At 38.4% G+C, this 23,685-nt stretch overlaps 1 protein-coding gene across 1 annotated transcript in view; it reads right to left on the minus strand.

Moving 5' to 3' along the window:
* Positions 1 to 23,685, minus strand: part of CFAP54 (cilia and flagella associated protein 54) — a gene marked incomplete at both ends in the record, with an annotated part of 316,371 nt that overhangs the window by 43,694 nt on the left and 248,992 nt on the right. The window contains 3 exon segments of the mRNA XM_080704815.1: positions 5,922 to 6,092; positions 11,268 to 11,491; positions 13,870 to 14,043. Of these exon segments, the coding sequence (XP_080560941.1) occupies positions 5,922 to 6,092; positions 11,268 to 11,491; positions 13,870 to 14,043 (569 nt within the window).

The following is a 23,685-nucleotide window of genomic DNA, read 5'->3' on the forward strand; positions in this document are numbered from 1 at the left end:
AATAAAGCATATATTAATGGGACATCAACATTACACTTTACCTCAAAAAAGTTCAGCATTGGTCCTCAAGATAATATTACTGTGCCATATTTTTTTCTTTAGGTAGAAAAGAAAAATGAGGATTTTTCCCCACCCTTAATTTCTTGAAAGAGACATTAGATGAAGAAGAATTGCGCAAAGGTAGTAAGGTAGGAATAAATGCTATTTGGTAAGAATAAACTATTTTTGAAAAGTGGCATTTTATATTATAATGGAGTCTAGCTTTCAGCATTTGAAGGCCCTCTGTAGGAAGTATCAAATAAACACCCAGTGAAGATCCAACTTTAGGTCTTGTTATTTCTCAAACTTTCTTGACAGCAAACCTACCTGTTGTCCCCTTCCTCTCCAAGTCAACCCACAGGTAATCTTCCAGCCCCCACCTCTAAGGTGAAACTTCACTTGGTGACTCATGCTCTATTTCTCTATTGTTTGGATTCTGACAATACAGCACATATTTAAAGTTGCAGATTCATAGAATTTGAGGTCCACAGAACCTTAGATATGATCTGGTTGAATTCCTTCATTTTATATATAAGGCCTGGAGCTGGCCACCAAAACTCACTAATTAGGCAAAATGCACTTATCTCTGCTTCCTTGTACATCAAACCAAAATAAGAGTAGAGGGAAATTTTAAAGGTATAGATCCACAAAGACAGAAACAAGAGGGGAGATGAAACTCTTCTAAAAAAGTTAAAAACACTCCGAAGGACAGCAAGCACTCGGAAAATTCAGTAGAGAACAAAGGCTGTGTTCCAAGATCCTTCAGAGAGGTCGCCAACAAGAAACATGATCTAAACTCCAAAAGGGCTTCAAGCCTGGAAGATCTGAAACATAAACTTAAATCTGGTTTCCTCAAATTGGAAAACAAAAGGGATTTTGGGGAAAAAAGAGGACAAATATGAGTAGAACTGTGGAAGGGGAACAGTGCGGGGAGGGAGGAAAGGAGATTTGATAAAGGAAACATTTAAAACAATGCTGTGTACATCAACAAAGTAATCAATATCAACCTCGATAATATGTGCAGGAAGGAGAAGAGAGTGGGATGGGACCCACAGGGAAACACACTAAGTGCTGTGTGCAGGTGTGTTTCTATCCCTTTGAACCTCATCAGGATGCATAATCGCAATGCATCAATAAAAGTAGATTAAAAATACAATCTAAATTTAAAATAATAGATAATATGTGAGAAAAGTAAACACTCTGTCTAATAGGTTCAATACTCCAGAAGAAACAGAGCTAATCGGAGGCAGAAGAATGCCAAATGGGTTTCCAGCTGAATTCTACAAAACTTTCAGAGAAGAACTGATCTCAGTACTCCAAATCTTACTCTAGGAGATTGAAGGAGATGAAATTCTTCCAAATTCCTTCTATGAGGCCGGTATCACATTAATACAGAAACCAAGTAAAGATACCTCAAGAAAAGAAAATTACAGACCAATATCTTTGATGACCATAGAGGCAAAAATTCTAAACAAAATACTCGCTATAAGCAGTCAAAACCGTATCAAGAGAATTTTACACCAGGACCAAGTTGGTTTCATCCCAGGAATCAAGGCTGGTTCAACATATGCAAATCAATACATTATTCACCACCTGAATAGAATTGAGAACAAAAATCACATGATCATATCAGCAGATGCTGAAAAAGAAGTTGACAAAATCCAATATCCATTCATGAAAAACACTGCAGAAAATTGGAATAAAAATTTATCTTAACATCATTAAGGCAATATACAATAAACCCAAACCCAACATCATATTGACTGAGGAAAAACTGCAAGAATTCCCTCTAAAATCAGGAACAAGACAAAGATGTCCACTATCACCACTCCTTTGCAATATAGTTGAGACTCTTGCCATAGCAATAAGACAAGAAAAAGAAATCAAAGGAATTCAAATTGGAAAAGAGGAATTAAAACTCTCCCTGTTTGCAGATGACATGATCCTATAACTAGAAGACCCAAAAAACTCAACCAAAAGACTACTGGAGCTGATTAACAAATTCAGCAAAGTGGCAGGATACAAAATCAACCTAAAGAAATCAGTTTCCAACAATGAATTCACATAGAAAAAAAGAAATAAAACAATTCCATTCATAATAACCTCAAAACCAATAAAATACCTAGGAATAACCTAACCAAAGATATAAAAAACCTCTACAATGAAAACTATAAAACATTAAATATCATCAAAATGGCCATTCTGCCAAAAGTGATCTACAGAACCAATAAAATTTCTATCAAAATACCAATGACATTCTTCATAAACCTAGAAAAATCAGTCATGAATTTCATATGGAGAAAGAAAAGACCAGAATAGCCAAAGCAATTCTCAGCAACAAGAATCATGTAGGAGACATCACAATCCCAGACTTTATATTAGAGAACAATTATAGTTAAAACAGGATACTATTGGCCCAGTAATAGGCACACCAACCAGTGAAACAGAACAGAAGATACTGAAACAAACCCACACACTTACAGTCAATTGATCTTTGATAAAGGGAACAAATTCATATGCTGGAGAAAAGACAGCCTTTTCAACAAATGGTGCTAGGAGAACTGGCTATCCATTTGTTGAAAGATGAAGCTAAATCCTTACCTCTCACCAGGCCCAGGAATAAACTCAAGATGGATCAAAGACTTGGAAATCAGACCAGAGGCTGTGAAGATATTAGAGGAGGGCATAGGCTCAACACTACAACATATAGGCACAGGTAACAGGTAGTAACTTTATCAACAAGACCTCCAAAGTGCAGGAAATTAAAACAAGAATTAACAAGTGGGATGGTATCAGACTAAAAAGTTTCTTCTCATCAAAGGAAATTATCAAGAATCTAAAGAGAAAGCCTACAGAATGGGATAAGATCTTTACCAGCAATCTTTCTGATACAGGGCTAATATCCAGAACATACAAAGAGCTCAAAAGACTACACTAGCAAAACAAATAAACCAATTAAGAAATGGACAGCTGAATTGAATAGACACTTCACAAAGGAAGAGATACAAATGGCCAATAGATACATGAAAAGATGTTCAACTTCATTAGCCATCAGGAGGATGCAAATCAAAACTATGCTGAGATTCCAGATACCCCAATCAGAGTGGCAAGCATAAAGAAGTCAAATAACAACAAATGCTGGTGAGGATGTGGGAAAAGAGAAACTCTTTTATGCTGTTGGTGGGAGTGCAAACTAGTTCAGCTGCTATGGAGATCAGTGTGGAGATTCCTTAGAAAATTGGGAATAGATCCACCATATGATCCAGCTATACCACTCCTGGGTCTCCTTCCAAAGGGGTTGAAACCAGAGAACTACAATAACATATGTATACCCATGTTCATAGCAGCACAATTTGTAATAGCCAAAATATGGAACCAACCTAGGTTTCCAACAACAGATGCCTGGATTGCAAAATTATGGGAAATACGCACCATGGAATTCTACTCGGCAATAAAGAAGAACAAATCATGTCATTTGTAAGAAGATGGAAAGACCTGGAGAACATTATGTTAAGTGAGATCAGCCAAGCACAAAAAGAGAAGGCACATATGTTTTCTCTAATATGCTCAAGCTAGTCCTTCTGGGATACCAGAGGGACTCCAGATGATGGAGGGAAAATCTCAGCAAAGCCAGAAGGAAGGGGAGGGGAGGAAGAAGGCTGAGGTTTATTGATAGAAAAGCTACAGTCGACTATGTGTATACATATGAATATGACATCGTTAACCTGGACCCTCAGTGTTGGGAGGGAGGGAAAAGGGGAAGGGGAGGAGTGGGGGGCACTAAGTACTGTGGTAATATATGCCATTGTCAACATGATCCACATCATGATGTGAGACTATAGTGCACAATTGGAAAAAAAAAGACTCTAAATGAAACTACCATGGGACCCAGCTATACCTCTCCTCAAAGAATTAAAGTCAGAATACTATAATGGCCTTAACATACCCACATTTATAGCAGCACAATTCACCGTAGTCATGCTATGGAGCCAGCTTAGGTATCCATTAACAGATAAATGAATAAAGAAAATGTGGTATATTTACATACTGGTATTTTATTCAGTCATATAGAAGAATGAAATGATTGGGTGTGGTGGCACACTCCTGTAACCCCAGCCCTTGGGAGGCTGAGACAAGAAGATTACGGGTTCAAAAACAACCTTAGAAACCTAGAGAGACTCTGTTTCAAAACAAAAAAATAAAATATAAAGAGGGCTGGAGGTATAGCCTCTAGGTTCAATCCCCAGTACCTCGGCCAAAAAAAAAAAAAAAGAACAAAATATGTCATTTTCAGAAAAATGGATGGAACTGTAGAGCATTCAGTTAAACAAAATAAGCCAGACTCAGAAAGCCAAAGGTCATATGTTTTTTCTCATATGTGGACTCTAGAGAGAACATATCCAAAACATAAAAATAAAAGAGGGGCATGAATATAAGTAGAGTAAAAGAAGGGAACTGGGGAAGAGAGGAGTGAGGAAAAGGGGAGGCACTGTCCATATATGTAACAATGCATACCACTGTTGCATATGTAACTATAATTTACCAATAAGAATGTCAGAAAAAATGCTACATATAACCTATAGTGGTTCCCTGACTTAGTATTTGGGGAACCACAACTTGAAAATTACTGTAGTAAATTTCCCTAAGTGATATTATAAATTTACTATTTAAGAAAAAAATAAGTGAGTGCCAGTCATGGTGGCACATGCTTATAATCCCTGCGCTTGGGAGGCGGAGACAGGAGGATCATGTAGGTTCGAAGCCAGCCTCACTGGCTTAAGAGACCCTGCTTCCAAATAAAAATATAAAACATGGGTGTCTGGGAGTGTAGCCCGGAAGTAGAAGGGCTTCCAGGAACCCCAGTACCACCAAAAAAAAAAAAAAAAAAAAAAAAAGAAAGAAAGAAATATTTGTCAAGGATTTGACTAGTTAAGAATAGGGAGGAGAATATAGTGATTCTCCACATCCGCAGGTTCTACATTTGAAGATTCAACCAAATATGGGTTGAAAATACTTGAAAAAATTTTTGTCTTGGCACTGATATTGTCTATACACCTCTTTCTTGTTTTTATTTTCTAAACAATATGTATAGCAACTAATTACATAACATTTACATTACATTCAGTATTATAAGTAATATAGGTGATATAATGTATGTGGGAGAATGTACATAGGTTATATGCAAATACATCATTTTATAAAAGAAACTTGAGAGTCTGTGGATTTTGATATCCTTGGGGAGTCCTAGAACCAATTCCTTGCAGCTACGGAGAGGTGGCTCTATTTTAAAAGGGAGAAAATAGCTTTAAGTATACCTGAGAAATGATATGCTGAAGTTTCTCCTTTTATCTGAATAGGAAGAGGTGTATAATTGGCCAAGAGTTAGGAGCAGTTTTCCAGCCTGAGGAAGCAGGAGGAAGGGGCAGAGTGAGAACAGAGAGGCAAGCCCAGGAGGTTTCATGATTTGACAGGGGCCACGTGAGTCAAGGAGCTGCAGAAGCTACCAGAGGCACAGCTGGAGGGGACGACGCTCAGGCTCTGGGAAGTGCAAGAGTGGACCAGTATGGAAGACAAGAAGCAAGCAAAAATGCTGAACAGAGAAAATTTATGTGGCAAACATCTTCTGGGGGAAAGCCTGGGGCGCTCCTTAAAGAAAGCAGCAATCAAAGGGATTCTATATGAAAGATCCTCTGCAGAGATTATATTGACCAACTATTCCATTTTTAAAATCTTGACCCACTTTCAAGGCTCTCCTAGAATCATAATCACTGTTCAATTTCTAATAGCTCAGCGATGGATACATTCTACTGTTTAGGTTGTAAGGGCCAAGTTAAACTTTATACCAAAGGGGCAGGCTTAGCTCTTATCAATATCCTACATACCACAGGTTCTGTGTCCACTGGGGGTCTGTCCAGGGGAGGAATGTACCACTGAAAACAAAGTTCTTTGTTTAAAGCTTGTATTGCCATTTCTGATGATGTCATTTCCACAGAAGATACACTGGGAATGAGCTTCAAAGAATAAATGGACTGGAGGGATCCATCACGGCATAACTAGGGAACAGCAGCAAAAATGCTTGTGTTAGTTCAATATCTGATAATGAAGTCATGGCATATTTTAAGTGAATGAATTGTCTACACTGAAAAGCTCTGAGAAGGTTTAGCTTGTTTTATGAAGGTAGATCTTGAAGCAGCCTAGATTGCCATGAAATAGATTCCCCTACAAGACAAACGTGCTTTTAATCCCAATGGTCCTGGCAAATTTCTTCTACTTTGGCGAATCTTCAGGGGGAAATCTGGAGGGAATAATGCCCATACAACCATTTTAATCTAAAGGTCACCTCTATTTCCAGTAAACATCTTCTGTTTGTTTTTTGTTTATTCATTTGTAAATATACCGAGTATACAGTAGTAATTTATTGTCTCTTTTTCAGTAATCACACGCAAAATAAGGTTTTTGCTCTGAGAGGTTAAAATCTATTACTTTCATTCCTTCATTATCTAAATGTGTTTGATTTGTAAGTTAAAGTCTTCATTGACTATGGGTCCAACTTCTTTCATGGAACTTTGTTACAGAGACTGAAGTCTTCAAAAAACATAAATATATAGAATGTAATCAATTTCATAATTTAATTAGATATCTCTAATTATATAATTATATATCTTTGCTTTCTAAGTTTGCTTTTTTATCTTAGAAAGCAAAGTATGGTTTTTAAGCATCAACAGAACAACAGACTAGCAGAGAAATGATAGTGATAACAATATCTGAAGTCTAAGAAGGGCCTACAATGGAGTGCAAACAATTTTCAAAATCAACCTGTTATTCCCAAGACCACAACAAGGTAGCAGGGAAGAATTTTCTCTATTACCCTCTTCCTGGCAACAAAGGCATCTGAAAGTTTGCTGACCAAGGGGAACATGCCAGTGTCAGAAAGAGATGGTAGGTGTTTCTATAAGGCTTTGTCTCTTCCATTATTTCTGAACCTATTCAAGATAGAATATGACTGTGAATGCAAGTCTGTAAAATAAAAAGAGAAAGACACTGACCTTTTGAGTTGTCTACTGATAAAAAAAAAGAAAGATGTTTTGACTACAAGGAATAGTAGGTGTGAAAGCTTTTCAAAAATGTCTAGAGACTATGATAAGAGAATATTATACACTAGAATCTTCATTTATTGATACCATGAATGATACTTAAAGGATGGCCAAAATTAAAAATAAGCAAGGCTGTTAGGGTTAAACAGACATTTAAAAGTGCTTAATTCAGAATAATTCCATGTCAAGTATTTCATAAAAAGATGAGGTAAATAACTGATTCAAAACAACAATTTCTCATTATTTTTATATCCGAGTAACTTTTTGAGATTCTAATAATGATTTGAGCAAATAATTTATGTTTAATACTTATGTAAGCTTAGGAAAATAAAAAAAACATTTTTTATTTCAATATATGTTAAATAACATGGTGGTCTAATGATAATTGTTAACATAAATAAAAATCAAAATATGTATTTAGCTTTTAGTTATCTTAAAAATACTATAATATCTAGTTGCCGATGTGATTAATTGCATATGCTAATTGACATGTTATACACTAAGTATCTTTGATATGCTTTCTTTATTCTTTGAAAGGAATAAAGCAACAGACCTACTTGCTCAGTGAACCCGAGGCTGCCACAGTCCGATGAACAACAAACCGATTCACACTAGTCAGATATCTGACCTTGTACAGACTGTCCGAGGCAGAGTCTAAGAGCACAAGTGGCTCACCTCTGTGTTCCAATGTAATCATCGCCTATAGGGGGGGGCAATTCTTCGTGTAATTTGCGTGGCACCTTTGTTTTTCCATCACAAAGCTCCAATAAACTTGAGGCCGTGCAAATTCATACAACCGAGGAGCACATCACCTAACAATGTAACGGTGATTGTTCTGGAAAAGCATCTACTTCTTTGAGGGGGGAACAGTAGGCTGCAGTATTAAATTATGGAAAGAGTTTGATTGAAATAGCCTCCTGAGTGATTAAAGGCTCAAAAATGTTATTATAGAAATCAGCCAAGCTTGGCGTTTATATAAAAAAAATTTAAAAAGGCTTTATGCTCGTTAGCTGTCTACCCCAGTGAAACGAACACATGATTAGGTAGCTTGCACCTGTCAGGCAAGTGACAGGGATCTCCAGAGCTGATTATCCTGGGAGAGTGTTACACTAATTATATCAAAAAAGAGCAAACGGGGCGAAACAACTCGCTGCCGCCATTAGAAACGTCACGTGTATTTACGGTGTATTCAAAGCTGCGCCTTTGGAGCTTCACCCTTGGGAACTGGGTAATAAGAGGCTGCCCTTAATACGAAAACATCTTCAGGGCTCCTTTCAGAACAGTTTTTAAGAAGTCACACAAATTAGCTTCCAAAGTCTTGTTCAGTAACCACAAGAATAGATTCACTAAAACTACTTTCTCGGCCTTCTCATGCCTGCTCCCTACTTCAAAACAGCAGAGATGTCTGCAGCACATGGCAGCAATCCTCAAAGGACGTACTGTGGGTTTGAATGTAAAATGTCCCCTTGGAAGAGTTCATTACTAACAATGCAAAAATATCCCAAGACGAAGCACTTTAATCACGAGGGTTCCAATCTCATTAGCTTAGTGGATAAATCCACTGACATATTAATAGATGGATGAAGAATGAGGTAGGCAGGTAGGGTGTGGTTGGAAGAGGTAGGTAACTGGGGGTGTGGCCTTGGAAATGTGTGTGCTGTGTTTCTGTTTGTGTGTATGTGCATGTCTGTCTGTCTGTCTGTCTGTGTCTCTCTCTCTCTCTCTCTCTCTCTCTCTCTCTCTCTCTCTCTCTCTCTCTCTCTCGGTTACAGCAGTGAAAATGCTGACTGAAGCTGAAATCTCATTCCCATTCCTAGAAGGGATGGATCATAATCTGGTGCTAGATGGGGAATAATTTTACTCCACATCGACTGTCTCCTTCCATGTGGGCAGCCAGACATTAATGTTAGATTCCTGGCTTGTCCACTTCCCCACTCACCCCTTCCTTCTTCAAAGGCAGACTTATTTATGACTGTTAAATTTGGAACAAGTGAACATTTTCTGGGGATGAACAATCTCTGTTTCTTCGTGAAACAGATTTTTAAGGAGCCAGTTTCACATGGAGAGGCCTGTAATGACCCAATAATATATGACAAGATTGACGAATCTTTCTATTTTGGTGTTTATTACTAGGGAGACCATTCACCACTAGCTATAAGCCATATCCTACAATACAAGCTTCATTACTCATTTTTAAATCCCAATCTATCTTACTCTTGACTCTTATTTCTCAAATGATTTATAATCTGGGTAGGAAACATGAGGTGTTGAGTATAACACTTGCCACAATACCCCAGTGTCCAGAAAAGGAAGGAAAATCACTCGAAAAATCTTCTCAAGTGATCCATTGCCCTGGGGCCAACTCCATAAACCCAGTGGGCAATGGTTTCTTTTAACTCAATTCTTAACAATCCTTCAGACACAACTTTCTCACCTCAATTTATCAACAATCATTTGACTCTCTAGAGTAGAAGCATGAGAATGTCCAAAAGAGTGATTTTTTTTAAAAAATACCTACACCGAGCATAAAGTTGCTATATTCTTGTAGGATAAGACTCATGAGGTCCTACTCTGGAACAAGCCATATTTTCAGATCACTCCTCTGGGAGAGTTGCTAACAGAAACAGGGACATGCTTGCAAAGGGTAAGTCTATAATTATAAAAATTAAAGAGCTAGATGGAGAAGGGCAAAGTAGAGATCATTCAAAATAAATGAGTAACTTGTTGCAAGTTTGAAAGAATTCTGTACAAATAAATCAATTTGTTCATTTCACAAACATTCATTGGAAGTTGACAGTGTACTTTGTCCACTTGAAGTATCTACTGGAATCTGACTCTGTCTAGAAGGCAGAACATACCAGCTTCCTCCATAGAGGCGCTCCCTCTTCTACCCTGAATCCACTGCCGGTATCATAGGTTCCAATGACCACAGATATCTGAATGAAAGAACTCACTCCGGTCAACCCCTCTTCCCATCTTTCCATCTCCAAAGAGCCATCACATTGTTTTGTTGGTGTCTTTATTTTACTTAAGCAATATCTTTTACAGCCATCTCTTCCTCGCCATTCTTGTGGTGATAAGCCTTGTCACCCCATCATCTCTCTCTTGATAATTCCTTTTCATCTATCATTTGCCAATCAGTCTTACATACTCTTGAAAGTAAAACTAATATATGTGAGTTTTCACATTCTCCCTGTCGTTTTCTCTTTAGAAGTATCTTGGAGCTGGACGTGGTGGCACACGTTTGTAATCCTCGTGCTTGGGAGGCGGAGACAGGAGGACCGCACAGGTTCGAAGCCAGTCTTGCTGGCTTAAGAGACCCTGTTTCCAAATAAAAAATATAAAAATAGGTCTGGGAGTATAACTCAGAGGTAGAAGGGTTTCCAGTAACCCCAGTACCACCAAAAGAAAAAAAAGAAGTAGTATCTTGGAAATAATGAAACATTTTTTGGTCTCACTTTCGGTCTGTTTCTCTATTCCCTTAACAAGACTATGCGAGGGACTATGCCTTATCTAGTTTTTCTACCACTACAACTGAAGGGTTGCTCTGGAAAATCACAGTCAACAAATGTTTATTGAGCCAGGCACAATCCCAGTACTTGGAAGACTGAGGAAGGACATTTGCAAGTATGAGGGCAGCCTCAGCAACCTAGTGAGACCCTGTTTCAAAACAAAAATTAAAAAGGGCTGGGAGTGTAGCTTGGAGGTAGAATGTCTCTAGATTAAATTCCCAGACTACAACACACACAGACACACACACACACACACACACACACACACACACACACACACACACACACAGTCATATGTTTGTTGAATACTCATTTCAGGCACATATTCCTGTGTGTGTGTGTGTGTGTGTGTGTGTGTGTGTGTGTGTGTGTGTATGCAATATAGAAAAGTTAATTTGAAGATTTATGAGAACAAGATAATTTGAAGATTTATGAGAACAAGAAGTACATTTGATGTGTGAACTGTCCTGAAAACCGGGCTACATGATTGGCAAAATGAGCTTTCCCAAGAACTCTGGGGAACTAGAAATCATTGTGTCAGCACAGAGATTGGAGTGCTTCCTTTAGAAATATGAGGGTGATTTTAAGTTTTAAATAGAGAAATAATGTTTTACAATCTTACCTTGGCTGATGATTCACATACGTTTTTTTCTGAAAGAGGTGGTTTCTCCAGCCCCTGAAGAAGTTCTTTTGGAAATTCATCAATACAAGAAGAAGAATAGAGCTGTAGAAACTTTTTAAGAAAAAAATGCATTTCTTTTTGGCGCAAAATCAGTTCCATGTTGTAAAGGGACGTGAGAAGTGTATCATCTGGCAAGGAGATTCCAGATACTGGTGTTGCAGATGCTTACAAAAGAAAAAGACTTTTATTTAGGCTGTTAGAAAACAGAATGCTCTCAGTATTTTTGATATTTGCATACTACCCACTATCCTATTTACCCCTGATACGGTCAGGAATAAAGGCACTTTAAAGGTCTTAAATCATAACCTATTAAAAGGATGGTCTGCGTATTTCCTTACCCACCTCCGCAGACAATTCTATCCACCACAGGAACCAGGTGCATTGTAAAAGCCAGGGTGCCTTTGCCATAATATCTCCAAGAATAAACTAGATGAAACTGCTGGGGTTACCACAAACTCCTAGCCCTTTTTTTTGAGGTATGGGAGATTGAACCCAAAGACAGTCTACCTCTGAACTATACCCCCAGCCAAATTTTATTTTTTATCTTGAAACAGGGTCTCCCCAAGTCACCAAGGCTGGCCTCTAACTTGCCATCTTCCTGTCTCACACTCCCCTCCCAAGTACTGAGACTGCAGGTGTGCACCACCATGCCCAGCTCCTTAACCTATTAACTCTTAAAATCATGATATGTGTTTTCATCCACCTCCACCCCTATGCTCTCTCAGCAGCTCTAACAGCCCAATAGGACAAGATATTTGCACAGAAAAGGTCTTTTGAAACCATTTCCAGAAACAGTAGAAAAATTCCCAGATTACAGGCCACCCTTGCAACACCTACACATGAATAAAAGCTTGTCTCTTGCTTTGTTTGGGGGGCTGGGCTCATTTCTCTTTCTAGCAGTGCTCTCTTTCTTCTCCAGGTGACGCCCCCACCCTTGCCTGGGGGTTCACACTTGCTTGGTTTCATTTCTACTGTCAAGGAGTGAGAAGTTCCGGGCTCTGACACCATCCCCGTGCCCACTAGGGGCTGCCAATCACCTTCCTCCATTCGTACAGCTTACATACTAATGGAATTGCTTCTAGACACGGGGAAAAAAACAGTTTCAGAGAGACTTGTGGACACTGTTTCCAGTTTTAAGTAATGACCAGTTAGTTATTCTGTCTACCATCTTTTGGTGGGGAATGCCTCCAAAACAGAACCTAAAGCAAGAACGTGGATGCAGGTAGCTTAATTGAGAAATGGTTTCAAGGAGCACAAATGAAGAAATGAGAAATGTGAGACAGGGAAAAAGCAAAGAGGCAATAAGGGTGAGTAAATGAACGGGCCACAGCCACTGGCGGTGAGGGTCCACTCCTGCTGGGGACGTTCTGCACAGCCACGGAGAAGAGGCCCCATGGGAGGGAGGAGGGAGGACAGATGCTTGTCTATCAGTTCCTTAACCTCACTAGTTGCAAGTAACTCCTGAGTACGTGGAATTCCTGCTTCCTACGAGCTGTCCTGGAGCTTCTAAGAGAGGCCAGAGGAGAAAATGAGCAAAGCATGGGTGTTTGATGTGTTAAATACCCACAGGTGAGATGGGAGGTGAGCGTGGCTCAGAGGGCAGGGTGTAATGGGGACTGGCTGCACTGGCCCATGTCCATGACCTTCCCCCCTGACCTGGCCTTGCCCTACCCCCCAGCGTGATGAACCTCTTAGCCCTAGCACACTTCTGCGTACTCCTTTATCCCACTGGTGACTCCTGAGAGCTGTGCTCCCTCAGTGACAGCCCATTTGCTCTGCTGACTTCCCCAGCAAAGACCTTGGGTCAAACTGGTTTTTTTGTTGTTGTTTTTACTGATGAGAGACACTGGACCGCTGACTTCATGGACACAGATAAGACGCAGTAATATACACTGTCACAAAATCATGAGACGGACTGATGTAAAATGGATTTTACCAATTTTTCTAGATATTCTGTAAATAGTGATTTTCAAAGAAAAGGAAAATCAACAATAGCAGCAAGGCTGCATATGATTAAATATCCCCCTCCTCGTCATGCGTCTGTTCTCTTTCACAGACTGCGTACTGGAACGCTCTCTCCCTAAAGCCAAAATTCCATCCTATTCATTTTATAAACTGTCACATTGTGGTCACTGACTCATAATATCTTGAGCTATGGACCACTTTGGCATTCTTAAGAAGCTTCCAAATTCCTTCATATCGTAACATTCTCAAATATATAAAATAAAATATATAGAATTTCTAAAGAAATCAATTACATTTCAATGCTTTCTATCTAAAATTCTATGTATTCCAGGCAAAGAACCACTGAAATTTCCATCTTCTAATGTGAGTTCACGCAGAAAGATGTCAAAAATATAGAGATGGGCTGGCTACTGAGGAGGCTGGGGGTAGGGGAGCGCAAGTTCAAGCCCACCCTGGGCAACACAGCAAGGTCCCATCTCCCCCACCCCAGAAAAGTATTTTATAATTCTAATTAAGAAACATGACTTAAGACAAAATCTGAAAGCAATCTGTTCCATCTTATCACAGCAAAACCTACCGAGTAGTTTACTCATGTTGTTTATTCTTTGCAGGTGTATATAGTAGCGCAGGAGAAGGATCCATGTGAGATCCCCTTTAGTCTGAGTCTTTTTTCTACCATCTATGCTTTCATATATTTCATCATTTAAGGACAATGATGCAGAGTAAGTCTGGAAGGCAACTTGGTAGTTATCTAAAAGTAAAAAAAAAAATCATTTTTTATAATGCAATGTCATGCTTTTCTTACAAACAATTATGTAGAGAAAAAAAGCACAGTGTATAAAGCAAAGACTAATATAGGAGCATGTACTCAATTTATGTTTTTTGATCACAGAGATTTCAAACATAATGTTAAAAGACTAACTATAGATAGGGGGCAGACATTTAGAACACATATGCATCATTTGCCTCTAATATGTCTAGACACCTTGCATCAACCCAATTTCAACAAGCAATTTATAGAAAAGGAAAGGTACAAAAGTAAAACCCAAATAGTGGAAACTCTTAGCACTAAAAATCAGGGAAGTGTCAATTAAGATAAATACCACTGTACATCCCTCAGGAATTGACAGACACTAAAATATGAAAATAATAAGCATTATTTATAATTTGAACACACTGGAATAGCCACACAGTACTTGCGAGGGCAGCTTCTTGGGGCAGCAGCTTGGCTGGATCCAAGACAGCTAAAAATATAGCCATTCTTCTGTGTATGCAAAGTCCTGCTAAAAGAGGTTCATGGAAGTTTTGTAGTTTTGAAAGAGGAAAATTTTGAAAAGTGAGCAGAACGAAGGGCTAGACCGGTGCTGGGGCCAGCAAGGCTGGCATCGGAGCCTGCCGTGAGGTGAGGCCAGCATCGGAGCCTGCTGTGAGACATGGCCAGTGCTGGGGCCTCCTAACCCGGAACGGAACCTGCCAAGGGGTTAGGCCGGTGCTGGGGCCAACGAGGCCGGCATTGGAGCCTGCCGTGAGGCTAGGCCAGTGCCGGGGCCTCCGAGGCCGGGATTGGAATCATGCCAAGGGGTTAGGCCGGTGCAGGGGCCAATGGCGAGCATCGGAGCCTGGCGTGAGGCAAGTTCACTCCTGCGGCCTCCAAGGCCGGGACCAAAGCCAGTTTAGGGGTTAGACCGGTGCAGGGGCCAGCGAGACCAGAACTGGGGCCTCCCATGAGGCAAGGCTGCTGCTTGAGCCAGCGAGGTCTGGATCAGTCCACTGAGTAGCCAGGCCACTACTGGGACCATCAAGAGTGGGATCGGTACTTGCAACGCAGCATGCACAGAAAAATATCACAGAAAATATAAATCAGATGCTTCTCTTAATCAGCAATAACTAGGAGGAAAAGGGCAACAGGAAGAGGTTGAGCTATAGAAAGGGCCCTATATTGAAGCAACTAATGTGACCAATCAGAGGGTATGTAATACTGGAGGACGGAGCTTCTTTAAAACGCAGGAGGTACATAAACAAATGTATCAAAGTAAATCACCAAAGAAGCGTGGGATGGAGGGAGGGGGAGGGAATGGGATGGGGGCTGGAGGAGGGCTAATTGGATGATGTGTGCTTGTATATCCTCTCAAGTCTTGTACTCCAATGTGATTGATATATGACTACAATGCACCAATTTAAAAAATAAATTAATAAAAAAAAAGAAAAGTGAGCAGAAGTCTATCCATTTGAGGTCATTTATAAGGAATGAATCTACAAGAAAGAAAATACAATGTGGATTCTCATTTTACAGCCCAGCAGTACTGTTCACCAGTGTGTGACCTTGAATCTTTCTGTGCTTTGGCCCCTAAGTATTACTTTTCTCTTCTTAAATGGGCATGCTAAGAATGGCCTTAGAGAGATCTCAAAAACATAAAACAAAAGGCAGGTTCCAGATGACATGAGAAGTGTGATACCATTCATATAAGGTGTGTGTGTGTGTGTGTGTGTGTGTGTGTGTGTGTGTGTGTTTCTGAGGATGGAATGGAGCTACACTCCAGCCCTATTTTTTTTTTTTTTTTTGAAACAGGGTCTCACCAATTTGCAGAGTGCCTCACTTAATTGCTAAGGCTGGTCTTGAACCTGCAATCCTTCTGACCCAGCCTAACCAAGTACTGCAATTAAAGGCATGTGCCACCGTGCCTGTCTGATCTCTCCATTTATATAAATTTGAAGGCACTAGCTCAAAACAATTCTTTGTGTTATGTATACAGACAAAAAATACATATAATATTTTATTACAATAATAGTTGTCTCTGATAAAGAGAGAAATGTAGACTAATAGAATGTTCTTTGAGTAATGGCCTATGCATGTTTCTTGAATAATAAAATGAATTTCCATGTACCTACCACCCGATAGAATTTTTCCCAATACTTTTCAACTACCTTGTAAACCTTCTCTAATCCTATTTCCCTCTCTGTGTCTAAACCCATCTCTCAGAAATAAGCACTATTTTAAATTTTGTCTTAATAATCCCATAGCTGTTCTTCAGCCTTTAGATATGTATAGTACATATCATATAATTAATAATATATTGTTAACTTTATCTTTTGAGAACTGTGGAGGTAAAGAAATTACAAGTATATGTATCTTTTTTATTAATGATTATGTTTTTAAAATTTATCCAGGTTCATGAATATAGCTCTAATTCATTGAATTTTCATCACAATATAGCATTCTATTAAATAAGTATATTACAATTTATTTATCAATTCTACTGTTGATGGATATGTTCATGTTTTCTAGTTTTGCTTTGTTTTTGTCTTTGCTATGATGAATAAGGATGCTGTGATTTTTTATTGTTTTTTTGTGGTAGTACTGAGGGTGGAACCCAGGGGCTTTTCTACCACCGGGCTATATTCCCAGACCTATTTTATACTTTATTTGGAAACAGGGTCTCACTAAGTTGCTGAGAGCCTCACTAAGAAGCTGAGGCTGACTTTGAACCTGCGCGATCCTCCTGTCTCAGCCTCTCAAGCGCTGGGATTACAAGCGTGCGCAACTGCGCCCAGCTAGGATGCTATGAAATGTTGAGTACATATTATCAGGCTCATAAGTGCACAAATTGCCTGAAAGTAGAATTACGAGGTAGCACCTTTTCACCTATTTTTGTTCGATTTTGTCTTTTGCTTTTCCCTGTAAAATTTAGTATCTGTTTAAGTAAAACTTTCTTAAATTATTACTGAAACAACATCAAATATGTAAGTCATTTTTAGACGTGGTATCTTACCAATATTGAGACTTCCATATTGTAAACATGGTATGCTTTACCTTTGTCACTCAAATCTTATAATTTTTTGTTTTATAACTTTTGTTAGATTAGTCCCTAGATGGTTTATATATTTTATATCTTCTGTAACATTTTAAAAATATATTGTATTATATCTCTCAGCCTTTCTAAATGTTCTTATTTTCTATAATTTGGGGAGAGTTATTTGCATAAGTAAGCCTTAGCTAATGATGGCTTTTATCTTATTTCCCAGTCTTGCGCTCCTTATTTCTTATCCTTATATCATTGTTCAGGGTAGGACTTACAGAACAATTGTGAATAAGCTTTTTTGCTTCTGCTTTTAAAGGGAATAGTGTCTAGCATTTGCATATTGTGTATAACTGCAGTAGGCTTTTCTCCCACCTGTAACTTTTTCAAATTAAGAAAATTTCCTATAATTTCTAGTTTTAAGTTCATAAACATTTGAATTTTTCTGCACCTATATGAGATGATAAATATTTTCTCTCTTAACCAGTTAATATAGAGATATACTTTAATAGTTTTTTTTTTTTATTATTTGTGGTACTGGGGTTCCTGGAAGCCCTTATACCTCTGGGCTACACTCCCAGACCTATTTTTTTATATTTTTATTTGGAAACAGGGTCTCTTAAGCCAGCGAGGCTGGCTCCGAACCAGTGCGATCCTCCTGTCTCCGCCTCCCAAGCGCGGGGATTACAAGCGTGCGCCACCACGCCCGGCTTTAGTTTAATAGGTTTTCTAATACTGAATTACATTTGCATTCCTGGAAGCAATCCAACTTGACATGAAGCATCTTTCAATGTGTTGCTTATATTCATCATACATTTCCATGATCAAAAATAAAATTCTCCCCAAAGGAAAGCATTTTTAGTCATTTGTACTTCAGGTCTTCTAATGGTTAGTGTTTTCGCTCTTAAAATAATTTCCTCATAGCACTTTTCCTAAGTTATCAGTTTTAGAAAACATATTTATGACTTTCTTCATTGACTGATGGATGAGATGTTACACAACCATTTCTTTGTACTTCAAACTTTTTAGAGTTATGTAACATTCAGTTCCCTTTTTACATATCAACAATGTTCTAAAAAGCTATTTTTTCTAGTTCCACCAAATATAGAAATAGAAAATAGTGTCTCTCTCCCCACCTCTCTCTCTCTCTCTCTCTCTCTCTCTCTCTCTCTCTCTCTCTCTCTTTCTCTCTCTCTCTCCCCCTCTCTCTCTTTCTCTCTCTCTCTCTCTCTCCCTCTCTCCCTCTCTCTCTCCCCCCCTTCTCTCTTCCTCTTCCTCTCCCTCTCCATTTCTCTCTTTCTTATACTGGGGTTTAAATTCAGAGACATCCTATCTCAGAGCTATATCCCCAAGTCTTCTTATTTTTTTAAAACAGGGTCTCACTGGGTTGCTGAGGCTAGCTTTCAACCTGAAATCCTCCTGTTTCAGCCTCCCAAGTACTAGGATTACAGGTGTGCACCACCATATCCAGTGAGACAATCTCTTGATGTCTTACATTGTAACCTACAAGCGTCTACCCCTTTACATACTTCTCCTTTCAGGCTTTTTATTTTCAAAGTTGATAACATTTTCATTCTGTCCTATCTCCACAATAAACTGTCTTTGTTTTGTCTCTAAGATGAAAATCAATAAATAATAATTAAAATATGACTGCATAATAACTGTTCACTTTATTAAGAACAAATTTCTTTCACAAAGGTCAATCAAATATCTCAATCTTGTGACCCACCAAGAATAAACTTCTTAGCACAAAGATGATATGGACAGTCTTTACTAATACCAGTCTCTAAATCATGTCATATTCTAAGTTACTTCATATTTGGACTATGAATTCTTGAACCTTAATTAGGCTTCAATTTCTGAATGCCTTTTTTTTTCTGCTGAGGAAAGTAATATTGTATTTTTTCTAATATCTTCTAGTTTTGCAAGCATTCTGTCTGCTGCCTAGAATCCATTCATGCTTCTTGAATACATTCTTGATACCACAAACTTGCCATTCTGTTTTGTATTGATGAATTTCTAGACTGTTGAAAAGTTAGCAACATTGATGACCTGTCCCTCCCTCCCTCCCTCTTTTCCTCCCTCTCTTCCTCCCTCCCTCCCCTCCCTTTCTCCCTTCTTACATTTCTTTCTTCCTTCATGTGCAATCTTGCATGCTGGGTGTATTCTCAAGAAATATCCTTTATAAAGCTCACCAAAAGCAAACCATTTGAATCCTTATAGGGTCCCCATACTTGAATCATCATTTAATTAAGTATATGATTTTAGTAGAAACTTAAAACTTCAAAAGCCCTGCTCTATTGATTTCTAGCATCGACCATGTCTGGTGAGAATCCTGATGCTAGTTTCTAGTTGACCTGCATTTCCCCCTCTGGAATGTTTTCCATTGGCTCCTCATTATCTGTGGTGATTTAAAATTTTATTTGGGGTCCAGGCATAAGTCTTTTTTCACACATGCTACTCAGAAAATGGTAGGACTTTTCAAATTAAATATTAATCTGTCCCTTCAGCCCTGCAAAGCATTTCATATTTATTTCTGTAATGGCTGCCTCCTGTCTATTATCTCTCTTGTCTATATCTTGATGTTTATTAGCTGCTTGTTGAAACTTCATTATTGAGTGTCACTCTCTATTTCTCTTTTTCCCTTCCCAGCCCCCAACTTCCTCATCTGAGTGGGAACTTGATTTATGACAGTTGTAAGGCTGTGGTGTTGTGAAAAAGAATGGTCACTTCAGTACATGGTTCTGGGATAAGTTGTACATCCATACAAAAAATTGATCCTGTCTGCAGTTTCATATTATATACAAGAACAGCTTTCAAGGTGAACTATAGATCTAAATGTGAGAGGTCAAGCAAAAATAAGAACATAAGTAGGACACATTCATATTTTGTGTGTAGAAAAAGATTTATAAAGCTGAACACCAAGAGAAAAAACTAAAGAAGAAAAGATAAACATTATGTAAAATTAATGCAACATGAAAATTATGAACTTTGCATAATTGAATGATACCTTTAACAGAATAAAAAGGCAAAATACACAGTGGAAAAAGGCATTTGAAATGCATAACATCTACAAAAAGATCATATCCAGGATATATAAAGAATACCTCAATGTCTCAAAGACAAAGATAGAAAACGCCCAAGAAAAATGGGCATGCTTCTTACAAGGATAGAAAACGCCCAAGAAAAATGGGCATGCTTCTTGAATAAGGGGTTCCTCCCTTGTTTTTTTTTTTAAAGATGCAGTAGCTAGCTCACTACATGAAATAGTGTTCTACGTCTTTAGTAATCAAGACAAATTTTAAATTAAACCCACTTTAGAGAACTTCTTGGCAGTGTCTGCTAAAGCTGAAAACATATATGCCCTATGATCCATGAATTCCACTTTTTCCCATATCAATAAAACTGCATACCTCTGTGTATAAAAATGTCACGTCCACGTATATTCATAGCTGCATTATTCATGACAGCCCCAAATTATTATCAATAGTAGAATGAGCAATAAATTGTGTTATTTAATATTCAAAAGGATGAATCTCACAAACAAAATGTTGAACAAAAGAATACAGGTTATATTACTTCACTTATATAAAATTCAAAAGCTGGCTAAACTAATCTGTTAAGAAACCACAAGGAAGGGAGGCCAGAAAGGGGCACAGTATAGACTTTTGGGATGTTGGTCTTGATCTATTTCTTGACCCAGCAATGTTTATGTAGGTGTTTTCCTTTGTGATCATTAATCAAGCTCTATTCTCATGATTTTTACTCCTTCTGTATTTTTGTTATTACACAGTAAAACATTTATTCTGGAGAACAATTTTGTGGTGCCTTCCAGTTTAAAATGTTCATGTAATATTGGCATGTCCTCTTTCCTTCCTATAAATCATCCCCAAACAACAAAGAAAACAAGTAACCAGGGCACACATTCTATTTTCAATAAATCATGGAAAAGCTAAAACCCCAAACCACAAAATGTGTGGGATCATGACCACAGCAGTTGTCATCAAGTACAGAGAGAGACAGAGAGGCAGGTAGTGGCAAATCTCAGGGAGAAACAGCAAAGTTTCTTAGTGGCTAGCTGCAATTTTTTTTTTTTAACAGTAGCAGTGACCATCAAGTCAAGGGTCATTTTGAGACCAATTGTTCATAATTTAAAGAAAAAAAAAGAATTAAAAGTTAAAAATTTAAAATTTAAAATTAAAGTGTGTGGTGGCACACACTTGTAATCCCAGCATTCGGGAGGCAGAGACTAGAGGATTGCATTCACGGACAGCCTCAGCTACTTAGCGAGGCCGTTTGCAACTTAGTGAGATCCTGTTTAAAAATTTAAAAAAAAAAAACTGAAAAATAGGGCTGGGGGTGTAGCTCAGAGGTACAATGCCCCTGGGTTCCATCCCCAGACCCGCAAAATTAATTAATAAATAGATTAATTAATTAAAATTTGTAAATGTAACATGGGATGAGCCAAAAAAAATTCTTGTTACGGTTTTTCATACTAAAAATGTAAAAGCATCATACAGAGTAAGTGATTATATAACACCGGCTAGAGAAATGCACACAAAAATCTATCTACCACTAAAGCTTTGTACAGGTGGCCTTGCTGACCACATGTCTTAAGGTAAGGTCTAAGACCTATGAGTTCTGTTTGCAGTAATCACCCGTGTACAGAGTGACCAGTCAACAAAATCACAGGACTTGCCAATGACAGAATAATGTGGATTAAAGATATAGCTACAAACATGAAGACTTGGTTCATAATTCATCTACAGAATTCTACAGAATTGCATTGTAAAGGGCTCAAATGTATAGAGGTAGCTGGACCTGATGGTTTTCCTTATGTTTGGTTGATGGATTAGCACTGACTATATTCAAAGCAGAGTTCTTTTTATGGGCATGACTGGCGATAGTGCAAGGAAAACACTCAAAGTATGGAAGGGCTCCTTTGAATCTCATGGCTTACCCAAGGAGGACCCCGCTGCCATCCCCAGGGATGGCACAAGGGCCACAGTCAGCCACAGGGGAGCCTCAGCAGGAACCCAGGGAGGCAAGGGTGCGGAAATGTGCTGGTGGTCCTCACCTTCTTCAGGAAAATGAATAAATTAGCTAAAATGCCAGCTTCACTTAAGAATATCCTTGAGGAAGCAGCAGAGGTTGCTCATCTTATTACCGTCCGCCCTTTCCATGTTCTCTGTGGTGAAGTGGGAAGACCCGCAGAATCAAGGAGAAAGGCCGTGTCCAGGGAGAGTGCTGAGGCCACAGTTGGAGTTGAAATCAGAACGTGCTACCCTTCCCCCTGCCACCCCCCCAAATGTCATTTTTATTTGAAAGAACAAGTGACAAGATAAACTAAGTGTTTTAAGAGTTAGGCGGGTGGCAAACATTTTCTCAAAAAAAAAAAATTAAAAGAATTGAGCCTCGATTCAAAGCAAAGAACTGACAGTATTTGCTGTTGATGATAAAATATAAGTTTCCAGGTGGAAAAGTCTGAGTTTTGAAAAATTGGCATTTAGCAACACAGATTTGTCAATACTTAGACTTGTCTGCTAGGAATAGGGAAGATATTTTCAATTTTTGATTTTTCAATATCGTCCAAAGAAATGTGCCAGTGTTCAGAAGTTCTGCATAATTTGAGGAACCAAGAATTTCCAAATGTATAATTATATGTATGAGCTAAACATCCACTGGAATTACTAGATAAGCTAGTGAATTTTAGTGTAACAGATTACAATACTTCCAATGATATAGTTTCAGAGTCTTCCCTGCAATTAACATTTAAGAAACAACCTGGGTTTGGTATCAAAGAAGAATATCCATAATTATCTGAAAATGATCTTAAAATGCTTCTAATTTTCTAACTCATGTAGATGAGGCTGGATTTCCTTTACCAATTTCAACCAAAATATTGTATTTCAATAGACTGACTACAGAAGTAGGTATGAGTTCAACTGTCTTTTATTTATCCAGACTTTAAAGAGATCTGTAATGTGTTATTTAAGCTAACTTGTAATAGATCTATTACTATCCTTTTGAAATTACTAAACTTTCATTTTCAGTTTTAATTTCTAACCTAACTTCATCCCTTCTATAGTAATAGACTTGTCTAACTTTTTTTTAACCATTACTTAAGTAAATTTGAATAAATTACATTTTTCCAGAAGGTTATAAATTTTGTAGAGCTTTTCTAATTTATTTGCGTGGAGTTGAACAAAAAGTCTAACAATTTAATTTCTCAATCTCAGAGATTACTTTCTTTGTAACATTTATCATTTTAGAGGGGTTTTGTGCTATAATTAATTCTTTTGTAAAAGTTGAGTATCACTTTAGCAGGTTTTTTTTCCCCAAAACCTCATGTGTGGGCAGTACAGCCAGACCTAGAAATGCAATATGGCTGGAAGGGGTGGATCCCTGGGGGTGAAGCCTTGGGGACTGTATCGTCCCTAGACTCTTCTTCCCTCTTTCTCTTCAACATGATCCCGTGAGTTAAGAGAGACTTTTCTTTCTCCACCAAATCCTAAAGCCCTGCCACCCAAACTATACCTGTGGTGAGCTGGCTGAACATGGCCGCGGCTCTGAAAATATTAACCCTAAAATAAACC

This window comes from Muscardinus avellanarius, assembly GCF_963383645.1.
Source record: "Muscardinus avellanarius genome assembly, chromosome: 11".
Lineage (NCBI taxonomy): Eukaryota > Metazoa > Chordata > Mammalia > Rodentia > Gliridae > Muscardinus > Muscardinus avellanarius.